This window comes from Strongylocentrotus purpuratus, unplaced genomic scaffold, assembly GCF_000002235.5.
Source record: "Strongylocentrotus purpuratus isolate Spur 01 unplaced genomic scaffold, Spur_5.0 spur5_scaffold_5, whole genome shotgun sequence".
NCBI classification, from domain to species: Eukaryota; Metazoa; Echinodermata; class Echinoidea; order Camarodonta; family Strongylocentrotidae; genus Strongylocentrotus; species Strongylocentrotus purpuratus.
The window spans coordinates 271,211-299,095 of NW_022145611.1; the positions used below are offsets into that span (position 1 = coordinate 271,211).

Below are 27,885 nucleotides of genomic sequence, written 5' to 3' on the forward strand. Positions count from 1 at the left end.
CCCCACCCTCCCCCGCCTCCCGCGCAAAGTGCGAAAGCTTTTACGTTTCATTAAATCATTAGAGAAAGAAAACGATTCGTTGTACAGTTCTCGACTCTTAATCCTTGTCTAAATTCAGTCTCCCCCCTCCCCCTCCTGCGTGAAGCTCGGAAGCTTTGACGTTTTATTAAACTATTAAAGAAAGAAGACGATTCGTTGTACCGTTCTCGACCCTTTATCCTCGTCTGATTTTAGTTCCCCCCCCCCCCTCCCGCGCGAAGCTCGGAAGCTTCTACGTTTCATTAAATCATTAGAGAAAGAAAACGATTCGTTGTACAGTTCTTGACTCTTAATCCTTGTCTAAATTCAGTCCCCCCCCCCCCACCCCTCCTGCGCGAAGCGCGGAAGCTCTGACGTTTCATTAAACTATTAAAGAAAGGAGACAAGTCGTTTTACTGTTCTCGACTCTTAATCCTCGTCTGAATTCAGTTTCCCCCCCCCCCCTCCCTCCCGCGCGAAGCGCGGAAGCTTTTAAGATTCATTAAATTATTAGAGAAAGAAAACGATTCGTTGTACAGTTCTCGACTCTTAATCCTCGTCTAAAATGCAGTCCCCCCCCCCTTCCCTCCTGCGCGAAGCGCGGAAGCTTCTACGTTTCATTAAATCATTAGAGAAAGAAGACGATTCGTTGTACAGCTCTCGACTCTTAATCCTCGTCTGAATTCAGGTTCCCTCCTCCCGCGCAAAGCGCGGAAGCTTTTAATCTTCATTTAATCATTAAAGAAGAAGACGATTCGTTGTACCGTTCTCGAAAATAATCCTCATCGGAATTTAGTTCCCCCTCCATCCCTGCGCGAGGCTTTGACGTTTTATTATTAGAGAAAGAAAACGATGCGTTGTACCGTTCTCTATACTCTTAATCCTTGTCTGAATTTTAAAGATGTTCTTTGTCTGCTCCTATTTCTTCCTACGTCCTCTTCCGATTGACCGCCCCACCGCCCCCCCCCCCCCTTGCTACGCGCCTGCGGTCAGATAAACACATCTTGATACCTTGATACCGACCCCGCAAGCTCAGGGGTTTAAGGCAATACATTACGGTCAGATAAGCATTCAGGGGCCCGCCTTAGGGCCCCTAGTGGGGTCGAGGCGGCGAAGCCGGCCCCGGAAGCTCAGGGGTTTTAGGCGTTTAATTAAGGTCAGATGAGCATATTTTTTTGTATACCTTATTATTTTGCGAAACTGGCAGGTCACCCTTTGGCGTGGGGTCCAGGTCCAAAAATCAGGGTTTTAGGCATTAAATTACCGTCATAATATTATGATCATCTAAGGGCAAGGGGGAAGCTTAGGGGTTTTAGGCATTTAATCACGGTCAGATGAGCATATTTTGATGCCTCATTATTTTGTTAACACTGGCAGTTAACTATTCTCACTTTCTTGCTCTCATTCTATTTTATTTCTCTTTAATATACTTTTTCAAGAAAAGTGGGGGGGGGGCTCGAGGCTCTCGATCCCCGCCGTACCTCGGGCCCTGCCATGTAGGAATCTCAAGAATCATATTTTTTGCCTGGCTGTAAATTTAGAAATTTGTCATTTTCCAACAAACACATACAAACGTATAATTGACTAAAAAGTGAGGAAAATTTCGGAAATTATGTCATTTCAGCATTATTTGTAATCCACCGTTGTGGAATTAAAAATAAACCACGTTTGAATTTGAATTCTCCTGAGCCCCCCCCCCCCTCTATCAGTACGCCAGTATCTCCTCTTTTCCTTTTTTTCTTTCCCTTTCCTTCCATTTCTCTTATTTTTTTTTGATTGGGGGGGGGGGGGTTAACAGCCTGGGAGGCAAGGCCCTTTTGCCCCCCCCCCCGATCTCCTTCTTCTCCCCCCTTTTCTTTTCTTCTTCCTCTTCTTTATTTCCCTTTTTCTCCTTTTTCCCTTTCCCTTCCTTTCCTTTCTTCTCTTTTTTTTTTTTTTTTTTTGCGGGGGGGGGGGGGGGGCTGGGGGGGGGGGGGGGGGGGGGGGGGGGCAAGGTTCGCTCGCCCCCCTGGATCCGCACCTGGAATCGCCAGGCTAAAAACCTGTATTGATCTACGTACAGCTAAAGCGGGCTCCGAAACTCTATGACGGGCTCCAATCCTCTGCGAAGTATCATAATAATCATAGAGATGATGAAAAAAGGAAAAGAAAGTGACGATGAGTTGTAATTGATGTTATATAAATGTGTTGTAGTTGATGTTATATAAATTACGAGTGTTCTGAGATAAATTTAGTACAGAAATGCCCCTAAAGTAGTTGGAATCGCCATGCTTAAAACCTGTATTGACACTGTACGTAGAGCTAAAGCGGGCTCCAAAACTCTATGACGGGCTCCAATCCTCTGCGAAGTATTAAAATAATCATAGAAAATGAAGAAAAAGGGAAAATGAGATGACGATTTGTTTAAACTGATGTTAGATTAATAATTATGTAGTGTTCTGAAATAAAATGTAGTAAAAAATAATTATACCCCTAAAATTGTTGGAATCGCCAGGCTTAAAACTTGTATTGACAATGTACGTACAGCTAAAGCGGGCTCCGAAACTCTATGACGGGCTCCAATCCTCTGCGAAGACAAAGTGATTAAAAACTCATAGAGATGATGAAAAAGGAAAAGGAAGTGACGATGTGTTGTAATTGATGTTATATAAATGTGTTGTATTTGATGTTATATAAAATTGTATTTGATGTTATATAAATTACGAGTGTTCTGATATAAATTTAGTACAATATGGAATCGCGAGGCTTAAAAGGTTTTAAGCCTGGCGATTCCTTTGGGGGTTTATCATTCTGTACTCCATTATCTCAGAACACCACAATCATAATAACATTAGTTTCAACAAATCGTCACCTTACTCCTCTTTTTATCACTCTATGGTTATTTTAATACTTCATAGAGGATAGGAGATATGAAAGGATGAGGCTTTGCTTCTTGATTTTATCTAAATAACTTGGGAAGAATCAATGCAATTCTGTGCAATTATTTATCCAGTTGTACCTTGGTTTCATTCATGATTAACAAGTCATGATACGATCCATTTCAAAATAGTTGTTGTCCCATTATTAGTAAAGATAAATAAAATAATTGTAACATTGATGAAAGCGATCGGGATGCCAGAGATAGATAGCTCATTTTGTCCTCACTGACCAAAAAATGTCAAAAAAATGGAAGTTTTAATAATATTAGACTCGACTCGGTGATACAGCTCAATCACCAATATAGGAGACTTTGAAAGATAGAAAAGCATAATGCTCGCCTTGGCTAATTAGTACGACCACTTTAAAATACAGAGATTAACAGTAGCCACATCCTGAAGGGACACATTTCTACCTGCAAACACCACTAAAGAAAAGAGGGTCCTATTAAAGGGAGGAGATAATGGGGAAGGTACACCAAATTCTCTGTGAGACCAGGGCATGTGAGTAATCCCTAACATTGTGTCCAGTGCTGTTGACGGTCAAAACCTATAGCAAATAAATTATCTACCAGCAAGAGTTCTTAAAATGGAAAGGAAAATAATAAGCAAAACCACCTTTCACTAAACTGCATCATAAAGCACAAAGCAGAGTTTGTTTCTTACAATGGAAGTATAATTTAAGAAAAGAAAATGGATAGAGAGAGAGAGAGAGAGGGGGGGGGGGGGGGAACTGGGATGTGTCAAACGTATGATAAGGGGAAGTGTGTTGTACTCATATAGGACATCACAAGAATAATATGCTGACTTTATAGCAACTGACATTTTTATGGGGATTACACAATGTTTTAAGCCTGCACGCCATCTCAGAACACTACCTAACATCAATTAAAAAAGTCTTTTCTTTATTTTTCCGTGTTCATCATTATATATCTATGATTTGTTCATACTTCATAGAGGATAGGAGGCTGATATAGTGATTAAGAGCCTGCTTAAGCTGTTATTATTGATCAATACAGGTTTGGATTTATGTACTAAATTTATCTCAGAACACTACATGAATTTGTACAGCAATAATTAAGTTCCACAAATCTTTTCTTTCTTTTCTTTTTTCCATCCCCTCCAAGATTTTTGTTCATACACTCATAGAGGATAGGAGCCAGATAATAGTGCATGTTTAGGAACCCGCTTATTAAAATATACGCGCGGTGATCAAGACAAATAGTTATTGTTAATAGTAGGAATAATAGAGAATATTTTATAAATTCTAATTATCTTCTGAAATCCCAATTTGAACATTATCGTAGTTTTCCTTCCTTATCATCATATTTATGATTATTTTAACAGTTAATAATTGTAAACTGATAGAAGGTATAGGAGTCTGATATATAGCGAGATGATGAAAAGAGGAAAATGAGGTGAGGATTTTGTTGAAACTGATGTAGTGTCGTGTTCTGAGATGGCTTAAAACCTGTATTGACACTGTACGTAGAGCTAAAGCGGGCTCCAAAACTCTATGACGGGCTCCAATCCTCTGCGAAGTATTAAAATAATCATAGAAAATGAAGAAAAAGGGAAAAGAAAGTGACGATTTGGTGAAACTGATGTTATAATTATGTCGTGTTGTGAGAAAAATGGGTACAGGGCCCTAAAATACTTCAAATCGCCAGGCTTGAAACTTTAATTGATCAACACAGCTTCTGATTATGATCATATCGGGCTCTAGTAATCATGATTCGATTTCTATCATATGAAAGGAAAAGAAAGAAATGATTTGATGTTAATTCATGTAAGCCTATATAGGCCTACGGTTTCGAAAGAGAGGGAGAGGATGATAGATACGAGAGAGAGAGAAAGAGAGAGAGAGAGAGAGAGAGAGAGGGGGGGGGAGGGAGGGAGGGAGAGAGAGAGAGAGAGAGGGAGGGAGAGAGAGAGAGGGAGAGAGGGGAGGGAGGGGAGAGAGAGAGAGAGAGAGAGAGAGAGAGAGAGAGAGAGGGAGAGAGAGAGAGAGGGAGAGAGAGAGAGAGAGAGAGAGAGAGAGAGAGAGAAGGGGTGGGGTGGGGGTATGTACGTGTAGCCTACGTACGTCGCCACTCGCCAGTCGTCTTCCAAACCAGGACTCTACTCCTCCTTCGGCTTCGAGTTGGATGGATGATGTCTGGACCCCAATTTCGGATTCAAGGGAGACAGGTTGGGTTTACTCTTTTGCCGATATTGGGGATAAGAAAAGCTCAAATGTTGGGCTTCATGATCAGGTCACTGATGATGCAGCTGGCGTAGCGCCGGTACTCTGCCACGCGGTACCTGCTGCTCATGACACATCGCAGCCGCAGGCAACGCTGATGACTGAAGATGAAGGAAGCAACATAGTCATGAAAGAAGCTGCGATCCATCCCAAACCAAATGGAAAGGATTCCGATGGTAAGTGTCAACATGCTGCAATGAAGGGCTAGTAACTGTACTTAGATCTAGTAGAACTCACCCTATTTAGTACTAGGTCTACTGGCCTAGTAGTAGTAGTACTACTACTAGTACTACTAGGCCAGTAGACTAGTAAACTGGTAAAAGTATCAGGCCTGCTAGTATAGTAGTAGTAGACTACTAGTAATTAGTATACATATGCCGGCCACATGGTACTATAGTAGTACCTACTTTAGGCTACTAGTGTTAGCTAGTTTACTATAGATCTAGATCTAGTACTAGTTATTAGAAAAGAGCGGGTGCGTCAGAAGCCTCAGGGTTTTTATGAGAACAAAATACGCATATGATTCAAGTGTATTTTTTTCTCATAAAAACCCTGAAGTTTTATTACTAGATACAGTTAATATTGAATTAAAGAAAGTTATTTTGTGGATTCATGCAAATAAGTTGTCCTTGAATCTTCAAAAGACAAACTATATGTTTTTTAGTAACTCCCTAAAGGATGTACCTGGAAATATATTTTTTGATGATGTTAACGTTGTGAGAGTAACTTCCACCAAGTTTCTTGGGCTACATATTGATGAGAAGCTGTCTTCAGGTCTTGGGAATCTCATTTGTACTAATATTTGTAAAGTCGTGTCTAGAAATACTGGTGTAATTTATAAATTGAGTTCTTTTGTCCCACAAGAAATTTTGCTTATTTTGTATTCTACTTTAATTTTGCCTTATCTCAATTATGGAGTGCTGGCATGGGGGAAGTCATTGAAAACACAATTAGATAAGATTTGTGTTGCCCAAAAGAGGGTGGTTAGAGTTGTTTTTAATGCGAGCTATCGTGCTCATACTAATGTTTTGTTCTACAGTAATAAGCTTTTGAAGGTTGAAGACATTTACTTTATACAGTTAGGCGCAATTATGTATGGTTTTGAAAATGGTACCCTCCCAAATGCGTTAGTACAAATATTTCGAAAGAACAATCAAATTCATAGCTATAATACAAGGCAGGCAACTGCACTTCATATTCCACGTGTAAGAACTGCTTTTGCTCTGAAGACGCTGGCTTGTACTGGTCCCAAATTTTGAAACTCACTTCCTATCAATGTAACTAGATCTGTCAGTGTCTTTGTTTTTAAACGCAAATTCAAAATACATTTATTGAGTAACTATATATGTTGACAATTAACGTAAAAATTATATCACCAGAAATGATATTAGGTAATAATTTGTCAATTGTTATTGATAACGTGCATTATCTTTTTGTTTTTGTTATGTTTGATTATTCAATATAAATGTCAGCATTTCACATTCTCTCTCTCTCCCCCCCCCCCCCTCCTCTCTTCTATTTTTCTTTTTCTTTACACCAAATACCTTTTTCCCCTATATACATATAACTTTCTTCTTTCTCTGTTTTTCTGGTTCCAGTTTGCTTTTTTCCTCTCGATTCCTTTGTATATATTTTCATCCTCTCCTTTTCAAATTTCAAGCTATCCCTTTTGTAAATATTTCCCCATATTTAATCATGTGTAGTTTTGATAACTTTGAAACATTTTTGTCTCGCCTGCGTAGCAAAAAGCGAGACATAGGCGCCGCTTTTCCGGTGACGGCGGCGGCGACGGCGACGGCGACGGCGTCAACATCAAAAACTTAACCTAAGGTTAAGTTTTTGAATTTTTGATATAATTTATAAAGTATAAGTTCTTAGTCAATGAAACTTTGACCATAGGGTAATCAAGTACCCCCAATCATGTGAGTAGAATTTCAGATCACAAAGTCAAGGTCAAATGTCATTTCAGGTCAACAGACTTGGACTATGTTGTAGCATCATCATCGAAAACTTAACCTAAGGTTAAGTTTTTGAATTTTTGATATAATTTTGAAAGTATAAGTTCTTAGTCAATGAAAATTAGACTATAGGGTTATCAAGTCTCCCCAATCATGTGAGTAGAATTTCAGGTCACTACGTTAAGGTCAAAGGTCATTTAAGGTCAACAAACTTTGACTTTGTTGTGGCACCGCATAAAGATGTTCAAAATGCTTCTTTTTCGTTATTTTTCAACCGATTTTGATTCTGATTGTTTCATATGATAGGGCTAGGAGGGGGATTTAAAATTTCTACACAGAATCGTGAAATTCATTATCTATGCTAATTTATGCAAATTTATTCGAAATCATAAAAAAGGCTTCTTCTCCTTCATTTCTTGACTGATTTTGATTTGGTTTGCTTTATATCGTAGAGCAACTTTGGTACACTAAACTTCTACACAGAATTTTGAAATTGTTTTCCATTAATTAATTATGCTAATTTATGCAAATTTATTCGAAATCACAAAAAAGGCTTCTTCTCCTTCATTTCTCGACCGATTTTGATTTGGTTTGCCTTATCTGGTAGAGCTAAATTTGGAACACTAAACTTCTACACAGAATTGTGAGATTTTGCTCTATTGATTATTTATGGTACTTTATGCAAATGAAATGAAATTACAGTATGTCCCTTCCAGGGCATCAAATTTTTATTTTTTGACCAGTTTAAAAGTGTACCACATAAAATTTACGATATTTGTTGTTGCGAGATGCGGATGAGCGCTACGTCATTGACGTTCTGGTTTATCATATTGAATTGCGTTATGCAGGCGAGACCGCCGAGAGCGTTTCCCTTGTTTAAAAGTGAAACATTGATGGATTATTTTATATGGGGACCTTGCTCTTCCAAGCCCAGCTTTCTAAGGTCTCCACTTTCTTTCATTTGGATTATATATCGACTTAAAATTGCACTTAAATTGTTTTTTCTTATGCTGTTTTTTGTTCTATTATTATATGTAAAAATGTTGTGAAAGAAAGAAATAAAATGAACCTTGAACCTTGAACCTAAGCAGTTAGAGATGGGGGGGGGGGGGGTGGACAGTTCAGGAGGATCATCTTTCAGGGGCAGTGGTGTTTGGGAGGCAGAAGAAAATATCACCACCACTCTGACTCTTACAATGTAACATATTATGCATTGATGCATGCCCTGCAGAGTATTATTTAACCATCGGGTGCTACTGTGGATAGCAAAGCATAAATTGGCGTGGGTTCCAGGGGCTCAAGGGGTGGAGCCCCCAGAAACTGAGGGGGTTTAGCGTTAAATTACAGTCAGATAAGCATGTTAAGATACCTTATTTTTGTCACTGGCAGGTCACTAGTAATTGGCTAGGGGTGCGGGGCGCTGAGCCCCATGAAGCTCATGGTTTTTCTGGCATTTAATTATGGTCGGAACATTCACTGATTGAAGAGCCCGTCTAAGGGGCCCCTGATGGAAACCAGGGGGCGGAGCGGGCCCGGAAGCTCGGGGGTTACAGGCATTAAATTAAGGTCAGATGAGCATATTTGACCGCTAAAAATGGCGGGTGGTCAAGGAGGCTGAGTCCCCTGAAGCTCAGTTCAGGGGTTTTAGGCATTTTTTTTACAGTCAGATGAGTATCAAGTGTCCTGCCTTAGGGGCTGTAGGGCTCTTGATGGGGTCGAGGGGGCAGAGCTCCCAGGAAGCTCATGGGTTTTAGATATTTAATTTTGGTCAGATGAGCATATTTTGATACCTGATTTGTGACACTGGCAGGTAATTAATTTCTTTCTTTCTCTTTCTTTCTTTTTCTCTCAAACATAATTTTGTTTTAAGTGGGGAAAGGGGGGGGGGGGGCTCGAGCCCCCAAGCCCTACCGTTCTGCAGGCCCTGACATGAAGGCTTTCAAATATGCTTTTTTTTTTGCTTGACGAAAAATTTGGAAATTTTTGATTTTCCAACAAACGCATACCATGCATGGTACCAAAGTATAAACTAGAAATGCAATCGTGTCACAACGATGTGCGTGTAATGACGCCATGTTTCTACGTGTCAAACGAAACAGCTTCTCTCAGACCATCCAAAGCAATTTGTACGAAGTCTGTAGCTTCTGTGATATTGGAGATAGGCATATAGGGCGAAAGAAAGGCCTCAACAGTGACCTTTGATGGGATGGTAGTGACTACGCCTACGAAGTTTGAAAGAAATTGGGATAGAGGAAAGAACCTAGGAAAGGCTTGCAAGCACTGCGTGCAAAAACCAATGGGATTTAGTGCATGTTCGTCATTGTAATAAAGATCGTTCCGGCGGCAAAAAGCGTGAACCTGATATGCCCCATGGGCGGAAAACGTACAGGATCTGTATTATGACCGGACTTTAATTTTTGTTTTTCTCTCTCTTTATGTCTTTTTATCGGACGTATTTGGTATCATTGGAAAGAGAATTTTATGGTTGTTATAGTAAACAACTCTCTTTTGTTCTATGATAATCCTGTCGAAACACGTGATTTTAAATAGATTTATAGGACAAAATGGCGTCTTAAATGCCTCCCTTGACCAATTTTAAAAATTCGGCCTCGAGGTGCCCTGCGTATCGCAACTCAGAATGTCACTGGAAAATTTTAAGGAAAGAAAAGGACGTTTAGGGGGCGAAAAGCAGTCTGAAAAAATGACGTCATAGCCGATACGTGTTATAATTGGGCGAAACTCGGCGGAATTTGTATAGTGACCCTTGTTCAAATGTGATTTACTCGAAATTTTCTGTGTGAACATATACCATACTTGGTATCATTCGAAAGGGCACTTCATTGCGGTCAGTTTGACACCAGTGACCATTGTCATCTGCGCATAACGTCAGCGCCTATAATGCACGCATTAAAGGCGCTATTACGTAATGCATAGCAAATTCATCATTTTTGGCGATAAATTTGCGCTGACGTTATTAAAATTTACCAAACTTGGCAGACGGTTGTCACGTATATGGATGGATACATGTGTCTGCCAAGTTTCATTGACGTACGTATAAGGATCGCCATTTTAGAGCAAGTTGAAGTTATTTCTCAATTTTCTTGAAAACTGCATATTTGGAGGGCATTTTTCGCAAAGTCGGTCAGTGTTGGGGTATATAATGTTGTATATGGCTGGAAAGGGCATATATTCAAGTATCTAAATCCAAAAAAGGGTACGGGTCTGCCAAACCATAATGGAGATACGGCCACAGAAAGAAAGCCAATTCCCAGAACTTTAGAGGGCGCTATTTATGTTTTGCATAGCCATTGGAGCGTGAAATTTGGCATGGCTATGTGCAATTATGAGATATAGATACTGTGAGATTTAAATACAAAATGGAATTTATATGAGAAAGTTATTGCAGTTTAAGATTATTTAGGGGTCAAATTTTCAAGAATTTGAGAGACTTTTGACGGAGTCAGTTTCAGATTTGAATTTTGAGTATGAAGATGGCATTTTGAAGGGCAGATTATATGTCGCAGATTAAAGAACATATCTTAGACTATCTAGAGGAATTTGTTAGAAATTTGTAGGATCTAGGATAGTGGAGATAGGAAGGAAGATAGAAAGGTCTTAAAGGTTCACTCAATTAGAATTTTCATTGCCCTATTTTTGTAAGAAGGAGACATCAGAATCCAAAAAATATCTGTCACACACTTTTTCATGCATTCATTCGTGTTTATTAATCATTTCAAAAATACATTTTTGCTGATTTACACAGTCATAAGCCCGCCCCTCAAAAAATCGCAATCGCAGCGACATCGTGATCACGTGATCTGACGTATGAAAAGTGAGGAAAACATGATCGGGGAACCGCGCGAGCATGTAATTCACCGTATCGACCATTGTCCCACTGCATAATAGTATTTTCGCGTGATTGATTCTTTACAATAACTTTCGATTTTTGGAGACAGTGTCATAATAATGCCAAATCGATGTATTGTTGCGGGTTGTAGCAAGACTCCGAAAGATGATGTTAGCCTACATAACTTTCCTAAAGATGAAAATCTAAGGAAAATATGGGTTGCAAAGGTGAAGCTCACGCGGGCAGAGTGGCAAGGGCCAAGTGAATGGAGCACAATTTGCAGTGATCACTTTGCCGTAGATGATTTTGAGAATCCTGGCCTTGTCAAAAATAGTGGGTTTTACACATCCAGAATACAAGTTGTAAAACAAAAATGATGGCATTTCACTTGGAAAGGGTTACCTTAATGATCAGCATAATACAGTTATTAATACTGCTTTTCTCATTATTCTTCAAAACTATATCATTTTCTATCGAATGGTTTGTCACATTGTATACCAAAGTGTATAAATCAATGAAAATCCTTTAGCATTCATGAAGATTAAAACAAATAAAGTTACTCCTTTTTAGTATACAGTCCACAGTTAATCCATGTGAACTTTGGTATTTTCGTACGTTTGTAAATTGTAATACCACTTTCAAATCATGTCAATGTGAACATATTTGCATAATTAAGATTTACCTTAATACATTTGATGCATTTATCTCTTTTCCTGTGTGAGTTTACACAAAAATAGACAACAGTTTTCAATCTTTTTAGTTGTATGAAAACAATGTAACAATATATTGTACTGAAATAAATAGCAAAAAAAAAACATATATAGATATATACTTTATACTTTCTTCGCGACTAAGAAGGGAGAGGTTCCAGAACTTCACCTTCGATCACAGGTCTTTACCACCCGTGTCCCTACATTGATGTGATCCAATGTTGAACTTGGTTGACAACTGAATGTCAACTGAGTCATTATTGTCTTAAAAAATTGAGTTCAGCCTTAATTTTCGTTTCTTCATCAGTTACATCTCAAAATCATCATACTTTTTAGGGCGTTGGGTGTTTCGCGATGAACGTTGTCGTCGAGGTGGAGTCTCCCCCCGTCCTGGGCTTCGAGGTGGAGCCTCCTCCCGTCCTGGGCTGCTTCGAGGTTCGGGAAATGCACGATGTGGAGTGCTCAACTGCTCATCGTGGTCAGTGGATGAGGCACCTTCATCGCCTGGGACGTTGCTTTCAGCACCCCCGGGAACCTCAGTGGTAGACTGGCCAGTATGGTCTGGTCTTATGTGCTGCCTGTTTCTTCGTAGGTAATTTCCCTCAGGGCTCTGGAGAATGTAGGAGCGCTGTCCCTCGGCCCTGGTATCTACTGTCGCAGGACACCACCGTCTGGACACTGGGTCGCGATACCTTACATCTTGCCCAAGGTAAAGCTCTGGCAAGTCAGCTCTTCTGGCATGTTTGTCAAAATAGAACTTTTGACTATTCTGTCTTTCCTGCAGCTGATTGTAGATGTCATCAGCATCTGGCTGTGTTCTCTGCAACTTGGCTGGGAGTGTAGTTCTCAACTGGCGATTCATGAGAACTTCAGCTGGACTTGGTAGTTTCTCTGATATGGGAGTTGTACGCCAAAGAAGTAGTGCTATCTGAATGTCTGAAGTCTTCTTCATGATACCCTTGATGGTTCTGATTTGTCTCTCTACAAATCCGTTGCCTTGTGGTCGTCTGGGGGACGATGTAGCATGTTCAAAACCCCATGATTCTGCAAACGACTTGAACTGGTAACTGGCATACTGGGGTCCATTGTCGCTCACCACCTTTGCTGGTATGCCATGCTCTGCAAACACTTGTTGCATCATAGTGATTACAGCACTGCTTGTTGCTTGGTCTGGTAACTGGCGAACCACTGGGTACTTGCTGTAGTAGTCCACCACAATTAACCATTGTTTGCCTTTGAGTTCGAACATGTCTGTTGCCACCGTGCTCCAGGGCATTGTGGGAATGTCGTGTGGCTGGAGTGGTTCTGGCGTTTGCGCTGGTTGATGTTCCTGGCATCTCACACATGACTGCACCACTCTGTCAATGTCTTTGTTCATGTTACTCCAGAACACCTTTCCTCTGGCCAGCAACTTGGTTTTTTGTTGGCCTAGGTGACTGGTATGGAGCTTTTCCAAGATGTCTGGTTGCATCTGCTTGGGAATGACCACTCTGTTTCCCTTGAGAATTATACCGTCGCTTACTGTTAACTCATCTCGGTAACTCCAGAACTTTCTCAACTCTGGTTGCACTTGCTTCACCGTATCAGGCCAGCCCGTCACAATAACTTCCATCAGTGCACTTAGGACTTTGTCTTGGCTTGTAGTGTGTTTCAGTTCATCTACTTTCCTTGACGAGAACTGCACCAGATCTACTCTCAGATCAAGTTCAACTGTTTCATTGTTGTGAGTGCTTGGTAATCGTGAGAGACTGTCTGCGAGCAGGTTGTCTAGTCCTGGACGGTGTGTGATCTGGAAGTTGTATCCCTGTAGTCGAATCAACATCCTTTGTAGCCTTGGAGGGGCTGCTGTGAGAGGTTTGTCCATAATCATCAGAAGTGGCTTATGGTCTGTGATCACATGGAATAGCCTGCCATAGAGATATGTGTGAAAACGTTCTACTCCGAACACAATAGCAAGCAGCTCTCGTTCAATACACGAATAGCGTGTTTCAGTTGAAGATAGGGCTTTGCTTGCGTAAGCTACTGGGCGGAGTCTACCTTCCTGGTCATGCTGTAGGAGTGCAACTCCTAACCCTTGAAGACTTGCATCGCACTGCAAATACACTGGGGATGTTGTGTCGAAGAACTGGAGTAGTGACTTCTCTGAAACTTCTTGCTTGAGTTTCTCCATGGCTGCTTGATGATGTGGTTCCCAGATGAAATCAGCCTCTTTCTTAAGGAGATCTCTCAGAACTGCAGTCTTTGTGCTGAAATCTGGGATGAAGTGAGACAGGTAAGTAATGAAACCTAGGAAATGCTGCAACTCAGCCTTGGTGCTCGGAGTCGGCATTCCTGCGAGGTCAGCTACCTTCTGGGGATCTGGCTGGATACCATCCTTTGAGTATCGATTACCAAAGAAGTTGATACTCGTTTGCCTGATATGGCACTTGTTTGAGTTCAGTGTGAGGCCTCTCTTTGCTGCTACTTGCATGAAGTTGAGAAGGTTGCGGTCATGCTCTTCTACTGTACGCCCAAAGATTACAATATCATCTGCTATGCATTCTGCCCCTGTACAGCCTTCTAGAACTCTGTCCATCTCCAACTGGAAAATGTCCTGACTTACACTGAGTCCAAATGGTAGGCGACAGAAGACATATCTTCCAAAAGGTGTCTGGAATGTGGTAAGTCTTTGGCTGGCCTCATCTAACTTAACTGACCAGTAGCCGCACTTTGCATCTAACTTGGAGAAGTGCTGCATGTTGTGAAACTTGTGATTCAACTCCTCCAAGGTCTGCTGTTTGTAGTGAGGTCTGATAAGTGCCTTGTTCAATCTGCGAGGGTCTAAGCAAATGCGAATGCTTCCATCCTTCTTGGTGACATATGTGATTGAGTTCACCCATTCGGTTGGTTCAATGATTTGCTTGATCACACCCTGGCTCTCCATACTGTCCAGTTCTGCCTTGACTTTGTCTTTCAAGGCAATAGGCATCTTTCTAGGAGCGTCGACATGACTTGGAACGTTGGGGTCAACTGTCAAGTGATGTGTGGTACGAAATTCTCCAATCCTATCGAACTGCTGTGGAAAGAGTTGTACTAGAGCCTGGACACCACTGACTTGTGTTGCAATGTTCAAAGAGCAATGGAGAGTAACAAGTCCAAACTCTACAGATGACTGGAGACCAAGTATCACTGGGCCGTTGGACTGAACTACGTAAAATAAGGTATCAGTCCATGCTGTGTCTCCATACTTGCAGGAAATAACAACTGTTCCATACTGACCAATCAGCGTTTCATTGTAAGCTGAAAGGATTGTGCCTGCATCTGGTAGATTTCGTGGAAAACCTTGACGATCAAGCTGCTCTGGATACATGTTTCTGAAAGTTCGAAGTGGCAGTGTATTCGCTTCTGCTCCTGTATCCACCTTTACTTTCAGGTCATGGACACCTGGTTTGTCGTCCAATTTGATGTCCAAGTGTGCAATAGCTTCATTCCTCTTCACAGAGTCAATGATAATCGTGTCAAAATGAAAACTGTCAAATCGTTGTGGTAATGTACCCAGTTCACTTTCAGATTCGGTGTGTTCCTCTCGCACGTTATCCACCTGTTTGGAACGTCGTGATGGGTGTTGGCGTTCATCCACCCCCCTCTTCTTCCGGGAAGAAGCATAAGACTTATGATATTTCTGTGGTTGTTTGAGCTTGGTCGATAAGCACAATTGAGCATAATGTCCTTGCTTATTGCACGAGAAACATGTAACACTCGCTGCTGGACAATACTCCTTGCCGAATCTATGTTGTCTCCCACAGTTCTTACATAAACTCTTAGGTTGTTTCTGCTGTTGCACTGCATCTATGCTCTGTGTTGGATGATACAGAGACTGGAGGGTTTGGACATGTGACTCTGATGCTTCATATGTCCTTCCCAGCTGTAGAGCACCCTGTAGTGTAAAGTCCTTCTTCGTAGTAAGTAGGTCCTTCCGGAAATCTGCGATGGGTGTGCTTACAATAATCTGTTCAAGGATTCGCTCATCTAGCTCCTTGTGATCAAATTCGCATTTACGAGCTATCTGTCGACATCTGTTTATGAAATCGTCCAACTTTTCATCTGGCCTCTGCATTGTTCTTGACAACTTCAGCCGACATACTCGAAAATTGTCTTGAGGTTCTAGTTGCTCCTCAAAACGGTCTAGGATGATCTTTGCTGTTTGTTCAGACTCCGATAATGTCCAACAATTGTATCGCTGAAGGCCCTCTTCACCCGCAGCAAGTAGAATGATAGGAACTTCATCCTCTTTAGGTGTGTGCTTAGCCAAAAAGTATAGGCTCAATCTTTGTCTGAACATACGAAAAGCTTCAGCAAGGTTTGGTGCACCCCAATCCATTCGTGGAATATGATCAGCCATGTTAATGTTACTTCAATGCTGTGCTTCAGAAAAAGGAACAAAATGCTGGAATGTGTCGCCACTAACCCTCAGGCATCAAACAAACTAACTGTTCATGGAATAATGGTGTCTACAAATTCCTGTGTGTTTCTCCTGAACAAGGAAAAATCCAAAATGGCTGCTGCTGTGTTGCAAAATCCAAGATGGCTGCTGATGTGTAGCACATGGTACTGTACTGGTAGACTGGCACAAAAAACTGGCATGTTGGTGACTTGCACTCACCGCTTGCCACCATGTCAAAAATAGTGGGTTTGTTATGTTGACTTCTTGGTTAGTACTTTACTAAATGTAGCTGGGTCAAGAAAGTAATAAAGCTCCACATATCTTTGCTTGAGGTTCAGGAGTTTATTGGTGTAACTAAAACATGATGCTTATGCTGTGCATGCTAGTGGTCAAGTGCAACTTACCACTCTCACATGTCCAGTACATAAGGCAGTGTATGAGGGTTGAATGTGTGCATGGCTAATTACTCATTAAATACATCACACACTCTGTGTGCCAAGAGTACTGTATTGAAGAGTGCTTTCTGCATGGTTGCTTCTGAATGAATGTGCATGGCTGTTTAACAATGAGCACATACAGGTGTAAGTTATATTCAAATTAGGAGTTCTGCATAACTTCAGCCTGTATTCCGAATTTGGCATGAAGAAAAGGAGAAGCAAGCTTAAAGATTCGGCTATTCCAACGATCAGATTTGGAGTGAAGTCTTCCAAGAAGCAAGATTTACCAACACGACCGGCTGCAGTGAAGAGAGAAAGAAAAAGGGTAAGTTGAAGAAAAAAAAAATCGCTTTCGTTTTGTGCCTGAGTCTGAGTGAGCTCAGCTGAGCTGACTTGCGTATTTGACCGCCATATCCTGCTCCGGGCCGGGTTGGGAATTGGGCGGGGAGAGTTGCCGGGCCGGACGCGGACGCTGTGGGGTACGGTTCTTCTTCGTCTTGATCAATCATGTTGATGGTACTTTTCAACCCCCCATCACATGCCGGTTATGTCTTTGCCCCCGCATCTCTTGCATCATAATCCGTGTTCATTGATGGAGTTAATTTTTGTCTCGCCTGCGTAGCAAAAAAGCGAGACATAGGCGCCGCTTTTCCGGTGACGGCGGCGGGGACGGCGATGGCGGCGGCGGCGATGGCGATGGCGGCGGCGGCGTCAACATCAAAAACTTAACCTCAGGTTAAGTTTTTGAATTTTTGATATAATTTTGAAAGTATAAGTTCTTAGTCAATGAAACTTGGACTATAGGGTTATCAAGTATCCCCAATCATGTGAGTAGAATTTCAGGTCACAAAGTCAAGGTCAAAGGTCATTTCAGGTCAACAGACTTGGACTATGTTGTGGCATCATCATCGAAAACTTAACCTAAGGTTAAGTTTTTGAATTTTTGATATAATTTTGATCGTTTAAGTTCTTAGTCAATGAAACTTGGACTATAGGGTTATCAAGTATCCCCAATCATGTGAGTAGTATTTCAGGTCACTAAGTTAAGGTCAAAGGTCATTTTAGGTCAACAAACTTAGACTTTGTTGTGGCATCAACATCAAGATTTTGAATTTTTTAGCATATTTTCAAAATTGATTGTTCAATTTCCATGAAACTTGTACCCAAGGGTTATCAAGTATCACAAATAATATGACACAAATTGCAGGTCACAAGGTCAAAGGTCAGTAGACTTGGATTATGTTTTCACAACTTAATATGAGAATTAATAATTTTTTTAATTAATTTGTTCATATATTTCATTCAAGTTATCGATCGTGGTACATTTAATAGTAAATAATTCTTCTGATGATTCTTAGGCAATATTCACTTCAAAATGTGATTATATTTAGAGGATTTCATTTTGGGGGGCCTGCTAATGGGCCACCCTGCCTATGCATAATGTTCCAACCTCAGTTTGTCATCATATCGAATTGCGTAATGCAGGCGAGACCGCCGAGAGCGTTTCCCTTATTTTTAAAGAAGTGTAGAACTAGTCCTAGATCTAGATATCTAGAGATCATTCATTGGTAGCCAGGTCAATTTTTTTTCTTTGACAAGGCATCATTGTAATGTGTTAGATCTTTCTTTTTGGTATGGTATAATTATAGTAATCTGGATGATAATAATAATGATAATAGTTATAATGATAATAATGATGTTAATAATAGGATAAGTATAATGAATATTCAATTTCAATTAAAATTTATCTGTATACAATTCACAATTCATTCAGCTAAGAAGAAAAAAATGCTTAAAAATGATGATGCATTCAGTACATTCTACTCTAAGTAGAGGTTGTGACAGTTCTCACTTTTCAAATTCCTTTTGATATGTTTCAGGGGTCCGTACATCTGATGGATATGTAGCAGCAACCCGAGACTGTCGTAGGGCCTTCCCAATCTTCTGGTACCCAGAGATCTGTAGCTACCAGAGTAAAACATAAGTTTGAATTCAATGATATTTCCAGTAGACAGAGCAGTCTTTCCAGTAGAATTAAATGTATGACTTAGAACTTTAAGTGTATAAGTTTAGTATTTTTCATTTTGTTTGATAACCAAGCTGGAATTAGCTAAGCCTATACATTTTAATATACTGTAGTCAAAGCAGTAAAATCAGGTCACGATCTTAATTGTTTTTGCCATAGGAAAAATTCCAACTAAATGTGGGTTGCTTTGGAATGAAATTATAATGTTTGAGACCAGCATGGACTATAAATGAGACTGAAATAATTTTGGAGTATATTGATAAATCAGTGAAAATGTGTTATTTTTTATATTTTTTTTTGCAGGTATCCAGACCTTGTCATTTCACATGTGCGATAGAGGTACACAGTATTTTGCACCAGAAATGACTGATCCAGAAAGGACCAAAGGGACAATGTGCAACATTCCACAGGAAGAGAAGGTGAAGGAGCAGGAAATGATGGAAGTAGAGGAAGTGGAGGATGGAAAGCAGGAAGAAGAGGAGATATCGTCAGATGATAAACATGAAACCTCAGACTACCTCCCCAAATCTTCAGAGTCGTCTTCGGACTACCAGAGCACACCCCAGAAACCTCGCAAAAAGCTGTGCAAAACGTAAGTGTGTTTTTATTACATTCTATTTGTGTTTTCACATTAAATGCAAAGCAGAAACAGTCTATTCAATTTAGCCCATTTTCAGCGATGGTATCACACATCTCTCCAACTTAATTTTTAATTCTTAATGATATATAAAAGTGGAGAACATAACTTAGTTCAATATTACTGTTTTCAAATTTTATATGTTTTCTTGTCATTTCAGCCGTGTTGGAAGATCTCCTGCAGTGGCAGTGGAACCAGGTATGGTTGTTCCTCCTCATGAAGAAAAGAAGTATATCGTGTTCGAGGGAAAGCAATATCGTGTTCAGGCAACGTTAGCGTTAGGAAGAGAGAGATGGGGACCATGGTCATTGTGAACGCCGAATGCTACTCTTGCGGCAAGATGTGGAAGTGGGAAAGCCAGCCCTACTTTCACAGAACACCTGCAGGAAACGTGCTGCTTTCTGCATCAACCCTATTTGCGGGAGGGAGCTGGAAGAAGGTTGAACGGATACTAGGCAACCTTCGGGTAGCCTGCATCTCAGAGCAGACTTTTTATGGGATTCAAAGAACCATCCTCCAGCCAGTCATCGAAAAGAAGTGGGTACAGGACCAACAGAAGGTGGTCCAACAACTGGTCGCAGCTGCAACTCCCCTTACACTTGCTGGTGATGGACGGGCAGACAGCCCAGGGCACTCTGCAAAATATGGAGTGTATACAGGACTGGAAGTCAAAATCAACAAGATTGTCGACCTTGAGTTGGTTCAGGTATTGCAACTTATTTATATCATTTAATTTCACTCATACATGCATATTTTCATTTATTTTGCTAGAATAACTGTTTTAAAAATGTCATTGCGTATTAAAGGAATAACACAACATAAATGTATTCCCATGGCATGCAATTAATTGAAATGGTGACCACAGCTTTAAACTGTTCTTTTCTTCATACAGGGTGGTCCCTGAAAATAGAACAATTGATTTCCAGTCTTTATGATGAAATGAAAAATGACCTACTAAAATTAGAAATCTTGAAATTTGTTCAGATAATGTTTTCTGTTTTTTTTATTGTGAATTATTCATATTTCTGAAATACCAGTATGACAAAAAGCTACTGTCTTTTATGGGTCACCTTGTATAGGTGTAATGTATTCATAAGTTATCAATTCTGCTGTATGATAACCATTGTTCTTCTTATTTCAGAGTAATGAGGTCAAGTCCAGCTACCATATGGAGCTAGAGGGGTTCAAAAGGCTCCAGGCATTTCTAGCCAGCAACGGACTAGATATTGGGAAGCTCATCACTGACAGACATCTGCAGCTTGCCAAGTACGTGAGGGAAAACTCACCAACCATCCTACACACCTATGATGTCTGGCATTTAGCGAAAAGTACGTTGTTGTATGTTTTTTCAGGTCTTTAAACTCTGAAAACAAGAAGAGGCTTTGAAAGCATACAAGTATGGGTTGTTTTAAAAATCTCATATGTATTGGTACCACAAACTTAATTTGATAAGTCTTGTTTTGTTTCTATCAACAGGTGTCCAGAAAAAGATCCATGCTCTTGCCAAACAGAAGAGTTTTGAAGATCTGCTAGTCTGGGAGAGAAGTATAACAAACCATGTGTACTGGGTGGCATCATCAACAAAGGATGAGGAAGGTGACCCCCGGGAAGCAAAGTGGACTTCTCTTGTCAACCATATCCAGGGGATCCACGAGGGACACTCAGAACTCTTTCCAAGATGTCTTCATGGGGATCTCCAAGGAGAAAGACCAAAGAAATGGCTCAAGACAGGTAAAAGCTATGTCACTTTTGAGTCATATTTATGGAGCATGTTCTAATTTTAACCAAAATGTTCTTGAGTGTACAGTTTATAATGTCAATAAAAAAGGGAGCTTTATATACAGAGCTGTACTATTTTTAACTATTGTTCTTTGAATAAAACATTATATTACTTTTTTCTCATCTAGGTACCATCGTTACTGAGAAGCTTGATGACGAAGCTAGTGAAGGACATCAAGAAGATGTCATCTGGAAAACAAACTTCATCCTTGGAATCCTTTCACGCCGTGATCAGTTTGCACCAAAGATGAGGTCGTACAAGTATCATGGAATGCTGAGCAGGTAAGTCCAAATTGCATTTTGCACACTCAACATGTAAAACAATTCATTATTGTTATTATGTCATAAAAGGAGGGTTTTACTTCATTTAATTTAACCCTTCTGTCAGGACATAAGCCATAAAACTGCAAAAGTGTACAGAATAAACAAAAATTACAATACCTGCCCCTATCTTTATTTGTGCATAAGTCAATTTTATTGGAACTAATGAAATGTCAATGAATTAGACAACCTTCTATTTACATGGGTAAAATCAAGAGGGGGATGCTTTGAAATTGAGAATCCTGGAACTTGCATGTATGCAATGTTTTTCGATTTACGCGAGGTCAAATTAGGCAGTGGTGACTACAATTTTGAAGGAAAAAGCTCTGAGTGTTAAAGAAAGACCATTTCAGTATATTACTAGTATTATTGTCAGTAGTACTTATTATTAAATCATTTATCATTCTTGTTCATATTATGTCCACTTAGAAATACATAGATTAAAGGATATTTTTTTTTCTTTTTCACCAGGCTTCATTTGGCAGCATTACATTACAATGCAAACAGTGACCGCAAACAAGCAACCACAAAGAAAGGGGAGAAGCGCTATGCCATCAGCAAGCCGAAGTACAAACCAGGAGCTGCTTCTGTCAAAGAACCACGCATCCACTGTAAGTCAGTGCAAAGATTCAAATTAAATTAGACATATAATACTTGTTTGGAACAAGTATAGGTGGGCTGGTCAACTAACATTTGAGACAAAATAGAGCAAAAATAAGCGACATACTGCTTACAAATTCTTAAAAGACAATATCATGTAGATTCATAACGTGAACTAAATTCACCTTCTATAGGCATAACACGCAAATTATGAAGTTTTTGACATGAGGCCTTTAATCAAAATTTTCACTATGATGACGTCATCAAAATGAAAAATGGTTATTACTGCGCTTGTAGAGAATTGTCTTAGCTACAACATATCGAAATTTTGAAGAAAATTGATCAATATTTACAGAGATACAATCAATTTTACATAAATATGCTGACGTCATAATATGCAAATTCATATTTTGAGTTCCAAGGCCATTGTGATGATGTCACGATACACTTAATGGCCAAATGAGACATGGAATCATATTTCCAACTCATACTCTATCTTAATATGAAAAAAAATTGAGGATCCTGGTGCATTCCAAAGAGCTATAACGGATTTTGTATAGGCATGTTTTTGCCCATATATGCTATGTATTAAAAGACCTCGCGCGCACTGACATTTATCTTGAATTTACGCTCATCTTGTTAATAATGGTCATTAAGAGATAAACATGGAATCAAATTCCTTGAAAAAATATGAGAAATATCATGAAAGAAAAAAAAATGGCGATTCTATGTTTTTTAATGGTGTTACGCTCGAAAACGCGCGCGCATGCTCGTACGCGCGATTTTTTTTATAAAATGCTAAAAATGACCTGAAACGTATGCAAAATAAATTTGAGACGATTTTGAGCATTTAAAAATTTTGCGCGCGCATTGACGCGCGGACGTACGCGCACGCGCGCGTTTTTTGACCTGAAATTGACTGGACTGATATTGACCTTGATCATAATAAATATGAATGAGAAATACCTTTTGGTTATGAAGATATGATCATGAGTTTTTTTTCAGAAAATTGCACAAAATGGCGCCTAGATAACGTTTTCAGTCAAGGTCAAGGTTGAAAACCTTACTGTGCTCTTTCCTCATGCCAATAAATATGTGTGCCAAATTTCAAAGCATTTGATTGAATAATTTCAAAGATATCTTGCTAACTAAAAGTGGGTCGAAATAAGAAAAATAAATAATAAACTAGACATAATACTTGTTTGGAACAAGTATAGGTGGGCTGGTCAACTAAAATTTGAGACAAAATAGAGCAAAAATAAGCGAGATACTGCTAAAAAACAATGTCATTGATGTAATGATGTAAACGAAATTCACCTTCCATAGGCATAACACGCAACTTCAGAAATTTCTGATATGTGCCCTTTAATCGAAATTTTTACTCTGATGACGTCATCAAAATGAAAAATGATTATTATTAAACTTGTAGAGAATTATCTTAGCTACAACATATCGAAATTTTGAAGAAAATCGATCAATATATACAGAGATACAATCAATTTTACATAAATATGCTGACTTCATAATATGCAAATTCGTATTTTGAGTTCCAAGGCCATTATGATGATGTCACGATACACTTAATGGCCAAATGAGACTTGGAATCATATTTCCGACTCATACTCTATTTAAAAATAAAAAAACATTGAAGGTCACGATTCATTCCAAAGAGCTATAATGGATTTTGTATAGGCATGTTTTTGCCCATATATGCTATGTAATAAAAGAGCTCGCACGCACGGACATTTATCTTGAATTGACGCTCATCTTGTTATTAATGGTCATAAGGAGATAAACATGGTATCAAATTCCTCGAAAAAATATGAGAAATATCATGAAAGAAAAAAAAATGGCGATTCTATGTTGTGTAATGGTGTTACGCGCGAAAATGCGCGCGCATGCTCGTACGCGCGATTGTTAATAAAATGCTTAAAATGACCTGAAACGTATGCAAAATTAATTTGAGACGATTTTGAGCATTTAAAATTTTTGCGCGCGCACTGACGCGCGGACGTACGCGCACGCGCGTGTTTTTGGACATGAAATTGACCGGACTGATATTGACCTTGATCATGATAAATATGAATGATAAATACCTTTTGGTTATGAAGATATGATCATGAGATGATTTTCAGAAAATTTCACAAAATGGCGCCTAGATGACGTCATCAGTCAAGGTCAAGGTTGAAAACCTTACCGTGTCTTGTCCATATGCCTATACATATGTGTGCCAAATATCAAAGCATTTGATTGAACCATTTCAAAGTTATCTTGCTAACAAAAAAGTGGGTGAAAATAAGAAAAATAAATAATAAACTAGATTTGTAATACTTGTTTGGAACAAGTATAGGTGGGCTGATCCATCAAAAAATTGAGAGAAAATAAAGGGTTCATTTGAGATAGCTTTTCGTCTCAGCTACAACATACTCGAAGTTCAGCGAAAACGAAACTAAAACAACGTAGATATTGCTCGCGAAAGATGGGAATGTAGAATCAAGTTTTGAGAAAAAATCATGTCCCATAGAAAATACACGCAAAATGTGAAAAAGTGACTGATGCCTTTATCAAAATGATGAATGATTGAAACTGCATTTGTAGAAAATTGTCTCAGCTAGAACATTTGGAAGAAAATCGATCAATATTTACAGAGATACAATCAATTTTCCATAAATATGCTGACTTCATAATATGCAAATTCGTATTTTGAGTTCCAAGGCCAATATGATGATGTCACGATACACTTAATGGCCAAATGAGAAATGAAATCATATCTCCGACTTATAATTTATCAGGATATTAAAAACAAATTGGGGTCACCTTGCATCCTAAAGAGCCACAATGGATTTTGTATAGGCATGTTTTTGCCCATATATGCTATGTATTACAAGAGCTCGCGCGCACAGAAATTTATGTTAAACGGTTGATCATTCCGTTATTAATAGTCATAAAGAAATAAACTTTGTATCAATTCGTTTGTAAAAATAGGTGCAATATTATTAAAGAAAAAAATGGCGATTCTATGTTGTGTAATAGTTTTACGCGCGAAAACGCGCGCGCATGCGCGCGTGCGCGATTTTTTATAAAATGCTTAGAATGGCCTAAAACGTATGCAAAATGATTTTGAGACGATTTTGAGCATTTCAAAATTTTGCGCGCGCATTGACGCGCGGACATACGCGCACGCGCGCGTTATTTGACCTCAAATTGACCGGACGGATATTGACCTTGATCATGATAAATATGAATGAGAAATGCCTTTTGGTTATGAAGAGGTGTCGTGGTCGAGTGGATAAGTCACCGGACTGTGGATCACAAGGTCCGCGGTTCAAGTCCCGCCGCGGCACTAATGTCCTTTGGCAAGACATTGATCTACATTTGCCACTCTCCACCCAGGTGTTAAAATGGGTACCCGGTAGGATGCGAAAGCTAATGTGGTTTGATTAGCATGTGGCGCTTGTAAAATGGCGACTGGCTGGAATGCTCCCCAGGGAGTGGAGAATGTGCATACCTTGTGTGCGGGTAAGCCTGAATCCGATGACCGGGGTAATAATAATAATTTGTAAAGCGCTGTGATACACATGTATGTCTGTAAGAGCGCTATATAAATGCCAATATTATTATTATTATTATTAAGATATGATCATGAGTTGATTTTCGTAAAATTTTACAAAATGGCGCCTAGATGACGTCATCAGTGAAGGTCAACGTTGAAAACGTTATTGTGCTTTGTACATATGCCTATACATATGTGTGCCAAATTTCAAGGCATTTGATTGAGCCATTTCCAAGTTATCTTGAAAAAGTGGTTAGAAATAAGAAAAATATATAATAATAAATAAATAAATAAATAAAGGCAATTCTAACGAAATTATAAGGTGGTCTGTACGTTATACAGCCCACCTGATAAATAAATAAATAATAAAGGCAATTTTAACAAAAATATAAGGTGGTCTGTATTAGATACAGCCCACCTGATAATAAAGGCGATTTTAACAAAAATATAAGGTGGTCTGTATTAGATACAGCCCACCTGATAATTTTGTCTGTGTGAATTTATGTCATCTTCCAAGAAGATGGTAGAAATTACAAGCATGGCCATAAGAGCAATAATAGGAAAAAGCTTTGTTGATGTTGGAGCAAGAAATCAGGGAAATGATTACTGATAAATAATTACCAGTGTTTGGACACAAGCACTCAAGTGCATAGCAAAATGTGTGATTTTTCCTTTTATTTTCTTCTTCTGTCTTTAGCCTATGTTGTGGAACTCATGGCTGACATTTCCGAATATGAGAGCGATGCATCACCACTTCCAAGGCAGCCGTCTCCACCACCACTGACCAGTAGCCATGTCTATCCATCCAGAGAGGAGATCATTCAACGGCATCGCAGCAGATTTTCTCTTGACCAATAATTGCTTTGTGTTCCTTTGTGAATAACTATTCGCTGAATCCACTAGCACAAAGTTTACATGTCATACTGATCACAACTGCTCAAAAAGGGTCATACTTAGTAGGGCTGTGCACAACAGTGTAATGAGGTACCCGAGTACATTCCTAGGCTCACAGGCGAATACCTGAATATTCGGACGCCATTTTTTTATGCCTCCGCCACCGAAGGTGGTGCCGGAGGCATCATGTTTTCGGGTTGTCCGTCCGTACGTCCGTCCCGTTTGACCGTTATCACAATATCTCAAGAACCATTTAAGATTTAAACTTAAGACTCTGGAATAGTATTTATCACCATAGGAAGACGATCTGATTAGATTTTGGAGCACGTATGTCAAAGGTCAAGGGTCACAGAGGTCAACTTATGAAATTCCATACATTGAGATTGTTATCATGATATCTCAAGAACCACTGGAGATTTAAACTTCAAACTTAGTGATAGTGTGTATCACTATAGGAAAACAATCTGATTACATTTTGGAGCTCGTAGGTCAAAGGTCAAGGGTCATAGAGGTCAACTTATGAAATTCCATACATTGAGATTGTTATCATGATATCTCAAGAACCACTGGAGATGTAAAAACTTCAAACTTAACGATAGTATGTATCACCATAGGAAGACGATCTGATTAGATTTTGGAGCACGTAGGTCAAAGGTCAAGGGTCACAGAGGTCAACTTATGAAATTCCATACATTGAGATTGTTATCATAATATCTCAAGAACCACTGGAGATTTAAACTTCAAACTTAATGATAGTGTGTATCACCATAGGAAGACAATCTGATTAGATTTTGGAGCACGTAGGTCAAAGGTCAAGGGTCACAGAGGTCAACTTATGAAATTCCATACATTGAGATCGTTATCGCGATATCTCAAGAACCACTGGAGAATTTTCACTTCAAACTTAATGATAGTATGTATCACCATATCATAATATCTCAAGAACCACTGGAGATTTAAACTTCAAACTTAATGATAGTGTGTATCACCATAGGAAGACAATCTGATTAGATTTTGGAGCACGTAGGTCAAAGGTCAAGGGTCACAGAGGTCAACTTATGAAATTCCATACATTGAGATTGTTATCATGATATCTCAAGAACCACTGGAGATTTAAACTCCAAACTTGTTTAAATTGCTCTATGGTGGAGGCATCATTTTCGACTGCGCGCAGTCAAAATTCCATCTAGTTTTATAATTTTTTGAATTTTTTTGAGTTTTTTTGAGTTTTTTTTTTTTTTTTTATTTTTTTTTTATTTTTTTGCCACTACCATACCACTCGGCAGTTTCTCAGGTCCCTCGCTGAAAACGCATGCAACTTTATTTTGAGTTGCAGTTGAAGGCGCCGATTTAATAAGAATAATAACAGTAAACAATGCTGTTTTAAAAACCAAAGATGGCAGAATAATCCATTTTCCTCCAAGTCCAAACAGAAATCTGGACATTTGGTCCCAGTTTCTGAAAGGTGAGTTTGACAGTGCTTGAGTTGGGAAACATTTTTACCGACGGTACTATGCCAGCG

The 27,885-nt window shown here is 39.4% G+C and overlaps 2 protein-coding genes across 2 annotated transcripts; one reads left to right on the top strand and one right to left on the bottom strand.

Moving 5' to 3' along the window:
• Nucleotides 1–5,164: 5,164 nt before the first annotated feature.
• Nucleotides 5,165–16,074, bottom strand: LOC115929460. The gene is made up of 2 exons (XM_030998406.1): nucleotides 12,023–16,074; nucleotides 5,165–5,279 (listed from the first exon to the last, which is right to left on the bottom strand). The coding sequence occupies exons 1-2, from the start codon at nucleotides 16,072–16,074 to the stop codon at nucleotides 5,165–5,167; spliced, it is 4,167 nt and encodes a 1,388-aa protein (XP_030854266.1).
• Nucleotides 16,075–16,743: 669 nt separating this feature from the next.
• LOC588250 lies at nucleotides 16,744–26,550 on the top strand. Its single transcript, XM_787943.5, has 8 exons — nucleotides 16,744–16,878; nucleotides 18,434–19,171; nucleotides 19,377–19,922; nucleotides 20,358–20,544; nucleotides 20,693–20,947; nucleotides 21,124–21,277; nucleotides 21,788–21,927; nucleotides 26,167–26,550. The coding sequence occupies exons 3-8, from the start codon at nucleotides 19,509–19,511 to the stop codon at nucleotides 26,325–26,327; spliced, it is 1,311 nt and encodes a 436-aa protein (XP_793036.5). The 5' UTR covers nucleotides 16,744–16,878; nucleotides 18,434–19,171; nucleotides 19,377–19,508; the 3' UTR covers nucleotides 26,328–26,550.
• The last annotated feature ends 1,335 nt before the right edge of the window (nucleotides 26,551–27,885 follow it).